Genomic DNA, 13,265 nt, shown 5'->3' on the forward strand with positions numbered 1-13,265 from the left:
CAGGCTGATAGATTACCCCCTTGATTAAAACGTATGCCGTAAATACAACGGAGTCACGGGACAGACTCGACTTTCAGCGTTAGCCTCGATAAGACTTAATGTTGGAACTGAAATGCACAGATAACCTGTACAACAGAGTAATTGAAGTAGTTTTAAATAAATAAATTAGGATGGATTTTGTGACATACAAAATTAAACAACATTTATATTTTTTTAATGCTTTGAAAGTTGTTGAATGATATGAATATATAAATTATAATCTCAAATATTTCTTACAATTAAATTCTAAAATGAATCATTTGGTGTAATATTATATAATATTTTATACAGTAATTATATTCCCATATTTATAGGACAGTCCATAAAGTATTCCTAAATAAATCCTTTTATAAATAATTTTTTTTTTTTAAATAGAATGGGGGGGGGGGCTTTTATTATGAAAAATTAAAAGGCGCTTCCTGGTATCGTCACGAAGCGTCACTAACCTGCTGAATTGTTTTTCTGCAGTGTACGGTCCTCTGACACACAATGAGCAGCTGAAGTTACAGTGAGCATAAAGAACAAGTTTAAGTCAAGTACACTGGAGTGAGTTTGAATGATTTAAACCTGTAATTCTGTTTATATAAGACGATGGTGAACCATGTTGTTGTTGTTGTTATGTTAACTGATCATCTGTCTGTCTGTTCCAACAGCATGTCCGACCCTAAAACAGCTGGAGCTGATGCTGGATCAGTGGTGTCAGACCCTCAACACTCCCAAAAGCTTCTAAGGGCCCTTCGGTCTTTAAGACAAGATGATTGTTTTCAAGATGCAGTGCTGGTTTTGGAAGGTGAACAGATTCCTGTTCAGAAAAACATTCTGGCTGCTGCTAGCCCATACATCAGGTATGAGAATAAGCTTGAAACTGGGATACATTTGCATGAAATGAAATGAGATCAGAACAGAACAGTAGAACTGGTATGTTTGCTCAGACATGTAGCAGACCCTTGAGCAATGTGTCATATGGGTGTGCCACACAGCCCCACCTTGCCTGTTGCTTGGGTCAATTAAAGCAATAGTTCACGCAAAAAAACAGAAAAGAAAAGTCATTTACACACCCTCATTTCACCTACCAGCACGTGAGACTTCTGCTGAACTTGAAAGGGGAGATTTTGATGAATGTCCCGGTCATGCTTTTTTATGCATTGACAATGACTGGTAAAAGAATGATAAAAAGGGTTGTTTAGTATTATTTATTTTTTGTAGCTTTTCTTAGAACATCCATGTGATTTTATGAATGTGCCATTATTCATTAGTACTAAAATAACGAAAAATTAAAAAGTTCAATCTAATTCAAAATATTAACAAAAACAATAATGGTATATCAATGCTAATATCACTAGGCTACTATGAACTTTGAGATGCATGAATTATTCGATTCGTGAACTTTTCATTTGAAGCCATTTTTTCGAGATCCCTTTTCTCTTTTTGGATCCACTTTTTTTTTGTCCGTTGACAATTCTGTTACAAAAGTAAAAAAATTCTGTCATGTACAAAAGAGCATTTTAATATAAGCAAATAGTTCACAATACTGTCATGTAAAACCAAATCAGCCAAAACTGGAACGTTTGTAAAAACGCTGTAGGGCATTTGATGGGAGTGCAACTTTCCAAGATATTAAGTCTGTCCTTTTATTAGATCCACAGTGAATGAACTCATGTTGCTACATGTTTGCAGGACCAAATTAAATTACAACCCACCAAAGGAGGATGGATCTGTATACAAAATCGAGTTGCAAGGGATCTCGATCACGACCATGAGGCAGATATTGGACTACGTTTTCAGTGGGGAGGTAATTATATTACTTTACTTATACTTTATGCATGTTCCCACAGTCATTAAATACCTGGACTTTTACAGTTAGGATTTCTAGGCCTGGAAAAGTCTTATTAAAACTTAAAATCTTTTCATGATTAAGACAACAACATCATTACACACTTATTACTGTGACAAGATCAACATGCAATGTTGTTAATGAAAAAAAAGCAAGAATAAAATGTAGTTAAAAATGAAATAAAAACTTAAACAAAATCTCTATATTTTCTTCAACGAAAAAGTGCAGAAATAATATTTTAAGGAAATAAAAGCCTCTATGAGCTTTCATGCTTAGGGTTGTCAAATGTCCTTAACTTATATATGACAACATTTTCATTGACTAAAACTAGACCAAATTTCCCAGACTTTTAGACAACTAAAACTTGACTACACACAATACTGGAAGCTGTAGGTTGACTAAATATGATAAAAGCTAAAAAGTAACTTTGACACAGGACTAAGACTAACAAAAAAAAAAAAAAGCTGACAAAATTAACACTATTTATTAGTTAAAAGCTGTGGGAAAACTGTATATGAATTATGAATGTATGTCACAAACTATTGGATTTCCATTGTCATATTGTCAGTGCTTCTCTTGCTGGCAGATTGTTGTCAACACATTTCTCTTTTCTAGATTACTCTAAGTGAGGACACTATCCAGGATGTGGTCCAGGCTGCTGATCTTCTTCTCCTCACTGATCTTAAATCTCTGTGCTGTCAGTTCCTGGAAAGCTGCATTACTGCAGAGAACTGCATCGGCATTCGGGTCTTCTCTTTGCATTACTGCCTGCACCACGTCTACCACGTGGCCACAGAGTTCCTGCAGACACATTTTCGAGATGTGGCCAACACGGAGGAGTTCCTGGAGCAGCCGCCCGATCGCCTGTGTGAGCTGCTGTCCATAGAGAAGCTCAACGTGGGGAATGAAAAGCACGTGCTGGAGGCTGTGGTCCGCTGGCTCGACCATGACATTGAAGCTCGGCGAGTGAGTGGAACAGTTGTTTCTGGAGAGTTCCATATGCACAGGCATAGACAAACATTATACATAAATAATTAATTAATAATAATTTCATATTATTATATACACACACACACACACACACACACACACACATATATATATATGTATATATATATATATATATATATATATATATATGTATATATATGTATATATATGTCTATATGTATATATATGTATATGTATATGTATATAATATATATATATATATATTATATATTTATGTGTGTGTGTGTATATATAATAATAATATGAAATTATAATTAATTAATTATTTATGTATAATGTATGTATGTATATATATATATATATTTTGTATATATATGTATATGTGTGTGTGTATATAATAATAATATGAAATTATAATTAATTATTTATGTATAATGTATGTATATATATTTGTATATAAATGTATATGTGTATGTATATATATGTATGTATGTATATATATATATATATATATAGATAGATATAGATATGTACATGTATATATATATGTATATATGTGTGTGTGTGTGTGTGTGTGTGTGTGTGTGTGTGTGTGTGTATAATATATATATATATATATATATTTATGTGTTTGTGTATATAATAATAATAATATGAAATTATAATTAATTAATTATTTATGTATAATGTAATATATATATATATATATATATATATATATATATATATATATATATATATATATATATATATATATATATATATATATATATATATATATATTGTGGAAAGTAAGTTACTAATGCCGAATTTATGGATTTATTATTGTAAATGAGAATCAAATTTAGGTCATGATTGTCAGTTGTTTGTAAACTAAATGTGCTGTTAAATGGCGAGATATTATATATTTGTGATTAGAAATAATCTCATTATGATTAAAAATAATGAATAAATTAATTAATACATTTAGACCGGAATACCAATGATAAATAGAATATAAAAGTATATTTTTAATAAACATACAGCATTTACTTGTAGGGATGCACCGATATGAAAATATATATTTGAAAGCTGATAACCGACATATTGGCCGATATATCTAATTTCCAAATTTTTATATCATTTTTGAGAGCCTGATTACAAAAACAAAAGTCTCACCATTTAAAGCCATATCCCAAGCACACAATTAGAATGATGTTCTTCTATGTAGCAGATATGACAGACTTGCATTGCTCTTGCACATGCAGTGATTCCAATCATATTTCAAGCAATTCAAAACCATCATGGCGAACAGCGCGCATCTGAAGTGTCTCAGCTAAAGGAAATAATCCATTATTTTTCGGCTTTAATATATCGGCCAAATTTTCTTATTGGGCCGATAACAATAACATTAAAAGTTTACATATATTGACCGATACCGATATGTATATCGTGCATCCCTATTTATTTGAAATAGAAATGTTTTGTAACATTATAAAAAAATGTATTGTCATTTTTGATCTATTTATTTAAATACATCCTTGCTGAATAAAAGTATTAATTTATTGTATGTATTAACTTTTGAATGCTATTATTTGTTTGTTTCTTTGTTTTTATTCAGTCCTGTTTAATTAGGATGCCTTTTTTTTTCCAGGTCCACATGAAAGAAGTGATGTCTGCCGTCTGGGTTCAAGGCCTGGACCAGTGCTACCTCCAGGAGCAGATGCTCGGAGACTCCCTGATGAGGGAGGTCATAAGGAATTGTTGCATGGACTCGCTGCGAGGAGCAATGCAGCACGGGGAGGCGCTGCTTGCTGCATTTAAACCCCGTGGCTACTCCGAGTGTATCGTCACAGTAGGCGGTGAGGAGAGGGCGTGAGTATGAACATGTTTAAAAAATAAAACTAGATCATGAGATTATGCAAGGATAGTTCTGTAAGAAGTTTTCCCCTGAATTCCTTTGTGTTTCTGATGTAGCTCTCGGACGCCCACGGCAGCGGCTCGCTGCATGTGTCCACTTTATGACCGAAACAGGCAGCTCTGGATTGACCTGAAGCCAATGAATGAGAGGCGAATTGGTCACGGGGTTGTGTCAGCGGGTTTGTACTAGCTCAGCGTTGTGAGGGAATAGAGCTTACACTCTTCTGTTATTTGTTTAGTTATTTAGTTTTAGTTATTTGAATTCTAAGACATATGATTATGAATAATGACACAATCGTAAACAAAACATTCCTGTGATATATACTACTATTTAAAAGTTTGGGGTCAGTGGTAAGTTTTTTTTTATTTATTTAAATAAATTGATACTTTTCAGCAGGGATGCATTAAATTGACCAAAAGTGACAGTAAAGACATTTATATGGATACAAAATATTTCTATTTCTATTTCAAAAATGCTGTTTTGTTTTACTTTCTGTTCATCAGAAAAATGCGTCACTGTTTTCACAAATATAGTAAGCAGCACAAACTGTTTCAAAATTGATAATAATAAGAAATGTTTTTGAATGACTTTTGAAGGATCATGTGACACTGAAGACTCTGGAGTAATGGCTGCTGGAAATTCAGCTTTGAAATCACAGGTTTTTACTGTATTTTTGATCAATTAAAAGCAGTCTTGGTCAGCATAAGAGACTTCTTTTAAAAATATAAAAAAGCATGCCAACCGTCTGCTATTTGTTGTAGCATACAGTCTGGAAAATATGTAGAACACCCTTGTGTCTTGTGTTTAGTGTATCCACAGCAATATAAATCCATCATATGCTCTCCTTAGCATTTTCCAAAAAATAAAACGGTAAATTGTATTAGACTTCATATGACTGAGTTCTGACTTGTTGCGCAGAGTTCATCCCGAGGATTATTATGCTTCTATTACTTACATTTATAATCACTGTTAGTACTTAAAAATAATTAACTGATAGTCTGCCTGTCCAAACAGAGGGGTTCCTGTTTGCAGTAGGAGGAATGAATGAGAATAAAACTGTCTTGAGCAGTGGAGAGAAATATGACCCAGAGACCAACAGCTGGACCCAAATCCCACCAATGATGCAGGTATTCCTCTTAGAGATATGCTCCATTATTGACTAGTTGGTGGGTTCCATAAGTTGGTCTTATGGAAACCCTGTATTAGGCTCATTTAGAGTGTGTTCTTCCGTTCAAAAAAGGTACGGCGCACAACAGAATTAAACATCTTAAGACATGTTTTTACTATTTACATACTTCAATTTCTGAATGAATTACTTATCCTATGAAGCATTGTGAATTATGTAAGTGATTAAAAAAAACAAAGGGCAATGGCATCGCTTGTGATGTTCCTCATTTGCAAGTCGCTGTTGATAAGTGTCTGGTAAATGGAGGTAAATGTGGAAATTTGAATGGCAATGCTACTGTTGGACTAGTGATTTAACCAGCATAGTTTATTTCAGATATTTAAAGATAAATATTCAATTTATATAAAGGAACCTGTTTACTGATTTCAACTGGTTGAAAATGCTCTATATAATATAGTTACATCTTGAAACATGCACCAATGCTTCATTTTTCTCTATATCCCAATAATTCATTAACAACGTGTATTCTTTACTTCAAATAAGGTCATTGATTCTGCCTTAAATTAATGCATTGTTTAAATTAACACATTGATAGATAATTGTGTGATTTCTATTTTAATCTATTCTCAGTTTTATGAACCAATATCAATTCTTAAATCCAAAGAATAGATTTTAGTCTATGCTGTTTTCAGTTGATCGAGTAAATCGCAATAAGCTTTGAGCTTTGTTACTTTTGATATGAAACAAAGTCTCAGCTTTCAAATGAAGTAAACAGTTGAGAAAGAAAGAGCATGTGTAACAGTATAATGGATCCGTGCGTCAGGTCTTAATATATCTGCTGCCAAATTATGAGATAATATTTAAAATATCTATATGGCACTTTTTTTGGCTATAACTTTGGAAAACCACTACAACCTGTAATAATATAGTAATGTACCAACTGGGGTTCCCTGTATAGTAATTAGGTTTTTTTTTAAGTAGAATTTGCCATGTACTATACCTGATACATAGCGCAATTAATCAATATCGAATGGAATTTAATCGAAACCGGAATTGAATTGAATCGCATGTCAATTTGTCAATACCCAGCCCTACAAGTAGAGTGTTTTTTTCATGGTAAAATTTTAGTGATTGTTTGATTGTCGAACATGACTGACTGACCAGCAACAGATATAGGAGCAAACGATCATCTAAATCAGACTGTACTGTACTGTTTGGTGATCGTGCAACATCAAACCACATTTACAGTATCAAAGTCATGCGTCAGAGGTGAATATATGCAGGTTGTAAAGCTTTTTAGGTTTCTTCTCATCATGCAAGCTCATGTTATCACTTTGAGAAAACAATGAAAACAGAGAAAATACAAATATTTACAGATGACTGTACTATTAACCTTTAATAATGCTGCGTGAACCATTTATGTTAAATATGGTCTAAAAATAGTTTGGAAGGAGATATGGAAATTTGAGTCTGGAAAAGTTTTGAATTTTGAAATGGAAAATGTGTAGGATCATTGAAAGATCATTATGATGCCATTCTTATAAGGAACCACTAGGTGTCAGTATTGTAATATTGTATTTTCTCGTCTGCCCAGGCCAGACAGCACTTCGCCATGGCGGAGCTGGATGGGATGATCTATGTTTTGGGTGGAGAGAACGAGGACACTGAGGTCCTTCTCACGATGGAGGTGTTTGACCCCCATTGTAACATCTGGAGAACACAACCAAAAATGACCACAGTGCGCAAGGTGAGATTTAGCTCCTTTTTTATTGCACGAATCCACACACTACAATACTCATGTTTCTCATACTTTTGCCTCTCTATTCCTCAGTTTGGAAGCTGTGCCACCATGAAAAAGAGACTGTACGTGATGGGCGGCGGATCGTACGGGAAGATTTATGACTCTGTGGAGTGCTACGACCCCAAAACCCAACAGTGGACAACAGTCTGCCCTCTTAAGGAGAGGAGGTAATATGTACACAAGGATGTTTACTATTATCTATCAGAAAATGCTTTCCAAAGCAACTTACAAACACTTATTAGTCTGTTCATGTGGTATGGCAATAATTGTATTCATGATCAACAAGTTAACACGATAAAGTCACCATGAAATCAAAATGAACTGTTTTTTATGGAATATTGCCACATTTATTATAAATGATTTATCCGTGCAGATTGTCATCTAGAGCCAGTCATATGCAAATGTATTTGCCCTTTTGACGTCACAGATCCTGCAATATTAAAATGAGCAGTTTTTGGAATTTGATTAAATAAATTCTTTATAATGAAGGGGACTTTTTAAGCAATGAAACTTAAGGGATGTTTTAATGGTACAAAGACCTCTTATATGTCAAAAGATCAAGGCAAATGTGATTTCTCATGTCATGACCACTTTAACATTTTGTGTAAGGGTCTGTAGTTATATATAACAGCAAGTGTTTCACTGTGCCCTAGCAATTCCTTACAAAACATTAACTGTAAAAGAGGGTGATGTAATTGTATTACATTTAGGTAACCAGGTTTTCAAAAAGCAGAAACTGGAAAAGCAGAAACGGCAGAAATATCTTTCAGCATAACTTGACCCCATGCGTTCAATATGCGCAAATACTGGATGCTCAAAGCAGTACGCTTTGTAGATGTGAATTTAGAGAATGTTTCCCATCCTGTGTATGACGCAGAGAAATGACATAACTTAAACCGATTACATTTTAAAATGCAAAGGCAGCACATCTTCATAAGGGTCTAACAACTATGAAAACTGAGAGACGGCCTACGATCTGTGATGTCTTACAGATGTGTCTTTAGTACAATAGTAGTCAAGGGACCTATCAGTCTAACCCATATAACTGGGAACACTTGATCACCATCTGGAGGAACATAAATAGTCATTTTTCTTGATGTTCTTGTCTTGTTTGGAGTATAACTTTGTCCATAGCTCTGTTCTCTGTTACACAACCTAATGGGCTGGCTAGTGCCTTTAAAGGCAGCATCCGAACCGTCACGAAACCTCATAAGTAACTGATTTGGGACTCTGCTTTGGCAGTAACTCTGCATGTAGAAAAGAACACATGATTCACAATTGATTTCAATAGAGTTTGATTTTATCTTGTCGCAATTGAGAACCCATTGGGGTCAGTAAGATTTTTTTTTTTTTTTTAAGAAATTAATACTTTTATTCTGGAGGGATGCATTCAACTGATCAAAAGTGACAGTAAAGACATCTGCAATTTTACAAAAAAATTATAAAATAATACTGTTCTTTTGAGCTTACCATTCATCAAAGAATCCTGAAAAAATCAGTTTCTTCAATAATATTAAGCAGCACAACTGTTTTCAACAGTGTTAATAATAAGAAATGTTTTTTGAATACCGAATCAGCATATTAGAATGATTTCTGAAGGATCATGTGACACTGAAGACTGCTGAAAATTTAGCTTTGCCATCACGAGAATAAATTTCATTATGGAATATCTTACAATAGAAAATAGTTATATTAAATTTGAATAATATTTCAGTTTTTACTGTATTTTGACCAAATAAATGCAGCCTTTGTGAGCATTTTGCACTAAGCTATATTCTTAGCGCAAGGTATCTTTTACGTATCTTTGCTAATTGACAGTGTGATTTGTGCACTATTCTTTGTTGAGAACATGTCTGCTAAAAATTGCAGGAATTTTAAACTTGGTTTTCCTCAGATTTGGTGCAGTAGCATGTGGCATTGGACAAGAGCTCTACGTTTTTGGTGGCGTGCGGAACAGAGACGCCGACAATCCCGAGTCCAGTCAGATGACCATCTGCAAGTCTGAGTTCTTCCATGATGAGCTAAAAAGGTGAGCTCTTCAATGCAACACTCATACAGAGCAGGACCAATATGTATTCTGAAAAGCGCTATACAAATAAATGTAAAAATGGAAGGAAATGTGTATGCTCATGCGTGTCCTCCCTTGCCCTCAGGTGGGTGCTCTTAGATGACCAAAACCTCTGCATACAAGCCACATCATCTTTTGTGTATGGAGCCGTTCCCATTGGTGCCAGTATATATGTGGTTGGAGAACTTGACACTGGTAAGCTGATAAGGACTTATAATCGCACTTTATCCTCTATCTACGAACGTCTTTTTTTATTCAGATATCTTCAAATTCAGTCCTTGAGAAGGTCAAAAAATGGTGCTGTGATAACTTCCTCATTCAAGCTACAACCACTGCATATTTGAGCTTTTTAACATTTCAAGGGCCAAAAATCAGTAAGCACAAGGTACTTTGAAAAGTTACAAGCAACTAATGTATTATAGGTAGGTAAATTAAAGGGATAGTTCACTTTGAAATTAAATTTTGGTATGTTTTAGCTTACCTCAAGGGCATCCAAGATGTAGGTGTCTTTTTTTCCGCAGTAGTTTCAATTTTGATATTTTTAGGTCAAACCGTCCAAGTGATCTGAGGGCGCGCACGCATCCTGGTGTGTGACGTGTACGCCGACTGGTGCATAGATATACACTAGATGTCGCCTTGTCTACGGCAGTTCATTGGAACGAATGTCTTTAAGGCGACATCTAGTGTATATATATATGCACCAGTCTGCGCGCACGTCACACACCAGGATGCGCGCGCGCCCTCAGATCACTTGGACGTGGCTGTGTTAAAAGAGGTAAAAACGATATAAATACTGTTCGTTTTCTCACACAAACCGCTCGTTTCGTGTCTTAGGCCATCAATGTGTACTTACGATGGGGAATTGTTTAATTTGGACGATGGGGAATTGTTTTAATGTGGACTCTGTGCATGCTCTTTGAGACAGTGACCATAGACCTGCATTATATGACTGAAAGACAAGAACGGTTTGACCTAAAAATATCTAAATTGAAACTACTGCGGAAAAAAAGACACCTACATCTTGGATGCCCTTGAGGTAAGCTAAAACATACCAAAATTTAATTTCAAAGTGAACTATCCCTTTAAGTCAAGCTAACCTTTTGATTAAGTAGTTATGTACACAAAACTATTAATGTCATTAAGAAGGGATGATTTTTTGAATCAGGCTTATTAGAGTTAAAACTAAAACCATAAAAAAACATTGAAATAAACTTTTTTTATTCCAGTGAGTTGCCAAGGAAACATGTTATTTAGTTTAACTTGATGTTCTAAAATAACTCAAACTAAAACCGAAATAAAAACTATATAGGTAGATAAAGAAAAATTTTTTTTATAAAAATTATTTAAAAAATAATAATATAACCTATAATAGTATCTCAATTATACAAAATGACGAATTCGACGAATCAATGATAATCAAAAACACACTTTATTCAACAATTACAGCAAATTACTGTATATAATACACTTTTAAATTTAAATAGTTTTATTATAAAACAATTATTAACAGAAGTACTTTAAAAAAATACATGATAATAATATAACAATGTATTGTATTACAATACAAAGTGCCACTTGTTTGATTTATGGGAATTCTACTGAATGATGAGTCAAATTAAATTAATCTTTTTATAACCAGGGTATTGATATCAACTGCTTAAATTGAACAGATTTGCTAAAATTAGCCACATTTAGCAATTTTACTTGCTAGTTCAGCTATAATGCTCCACACACAATAAAACCTGACAAAAATGTTATTAGAGCAATATTTTGTTTGCAGGCTCCAATTTTGACTATGTGCGGGAGTTCCGCAGAAGTACGGGTACCTGGCACTCCACCAGACCCCTCATGCCCTCTGATCTGAGTAAGATCAGCTGTGCCGCCCTACGCATCGCCAACTGTAAGCTGTTCCGCCTGCAGCTCCATCAGGGACAGTTCCAGATCCGGGTTCCAGCCACATAAACAACCGGCATCCTCACCACTCCTCCCTCATCTGCTGGTTTGGAGGAAGGAGGATGCAGGGGATTGTTGGATTACATTGGCTACGGATGAGGTTTGGTTATAATGTGAGAAAGCTTTATGTTTGATTCCGTTTCTTAGAGGATAAATCATTTTTGGTCCTTTTTTTACATGACTCCTAATCACTGGAAATGTTGTTACATTAGATGGGACCTGCTCACTATTTTACCTGCTTCATTTGAATAGTTTACGATGTGTTTTACCTGGCAGTTGTTGTAGCTTGTTATTTGACGCAAACATTGGTGAAGGAGGTCAAAATTGCCTATTTTATACCGTCTTAAATGTGGGTTCAGTAAGTAAGGGAACAAATCAAGAACTAATCAGGGCTAGTGGTATGTTAGTATCAAGCACAATTATGTTGCTAATGTAAGTGTCTGTGTAGCTACTGTACAATCATGTGTTAGATTATTCAAACAATATAAGTCTTAATATTAGACCTTTAAGAGTGATTAATCTCATTCTTTTGCTGTTAATTGGATTAATATCGAATTTTTAATTTGCCTTTTATGTGCATATATTTATCATTTTTAAATAGTATGTGTTTATATATATACACACACACACACACACACACACACACACACACAATAATATAAAAAAATCATATACTGTGTATGTGTATATATATATATATATATATGTGTATATATATATATATGTGTATATATATATATATATATATATATATATATATATATATATATATATATATATATATATATATATATATATATATATATATATATATATATATATCTTCCTGCATATGTTTGCTAAATGTCTTCTTTCTTTAAAGGCCTCTTTATTAACCTGTCCAGGATGAATTTCAATCTTGTTGAACTTCACTGATTAGTAAATGTAATGTTAAATTAGTTCAATAAATGCCGTTAAACATTTCATTAGTCTCAAAAGTTAGCCTTAGTTAATATGCAAATTGAGACGTGTTTTCTGATCGGAGTTTCTTGGACAGGAATATCACAAGTTTACATTTTAGACTAATTCATACGCGGTTTATTGTCAAAGTAAAACCTGAAGGTGGTGGATCTTTGCCTTTTTATGTGTGATGGTCTTCCTGTCTACTGATCAAATTTTGCCGTTGGTCTTGTATCCAGGGACTCAAAACACCACAGCATGTCAGAAATAGATGCAAGTTGCTGGTCTCACCCTTATGTGGCGAGATGTATTTTGTGAATGACCTCTGAACTGGCTTTCCTGTCAGTGTGGATGGTTTTGGCATCTGGTGACCCCATTTGTTCTGTGCATGATTCAGCTGCTGCTGTCTGTTCTAATTGAAGGGACGAACATTGCATATTCACCACCATAGAAATGCACACCAATAGCAGGAATAAATACCAGACTTTCACACACTAGACTCTAACATCGGTCCAAATTTATGAGAAAGAGGAATATAGATGAAAGAAAATATTTACAGGACCAAGTTGTGGTGTCTGCACCAATGTGGTCACTGGTCACTAGATTGAAGATGTTCACTGAACAACAATGTTTGTGTAAGTTGTTCTTTCTGTA

The 13,265-nt window shown here is 34.2% G+C and overlaps 1 protein-coding gene across 1 annotated transcript; it reads left to right on the top strand.

Moving 5' to 3' along the window:
- Positions 1–474: 474 nt before the first annotated feature.
- Positions 475–12,324, top strand: gan (gigaxonin). The gene is made up of 12 exons (XM_081372302.1): positions 475–585; positions 693–884; positions 1,717–1,831; positions 2,489–2,839; positions 4,458–4,678; positions 4,781–4,902; positions 5,739–5,851; positions 7,445–7,597; positions 7,682–7,818; positions 9,546–9,680; positions 9,805–9,914; positions 11,500–12,324. Exons 2-12 carry the CDS (start codon positions 694–696, stop codon positions 11,679–11,681), a joined length of 1,830 nt encoding a protein of 609 aa, XP_081228428.1. The 5' UTR covers positions 475–585; position 693; the 3' UTR covers positions 11,682–12,324.
- The last annotated feature ends 941 nt before the right edge of the window (positions 12,325–13,265 follow it).

This window comes from Scardinius erythrophthalmus, assembly GCF_964197995.2.
Source record: "Scardinius erythrophthalmus genome assembly, chromosome: 8".
In the NCBI taxonomy this organism is placed as follows: domain Eukaryota; kingdom Metazoa; phylum Chordata; class Actinopteri; order Cypriniformes; family Leuciscidae; genus Scardinius; species Scardinius erythrophthalmus.

Excerpts from the sequence above, each read along its gene's own strand:
- gan (XM_081372302.1), top strand. The coding sequence starts at position 694 with ATGTCCGACCCTAAAACAGCTGGAGCTGATGCTGGATCAGTGGTGTCA. Across the intron at positions 1,832-2,488 it reads ACTACGTTTTCAGTGGGGAG|ATTACTCTAAGTGAGGACAC; the intron begins GTAATTATATTA and ends TCTCTTTTCTAG. Across the intron at positions 4,679-4,780 it reads GTAGGCGGTGAGGAGAGGGC|CTCTCGGACGCCCACGGCAG; the intron begins GTGAGTATGAAC and ends TTTCTGATGTAG.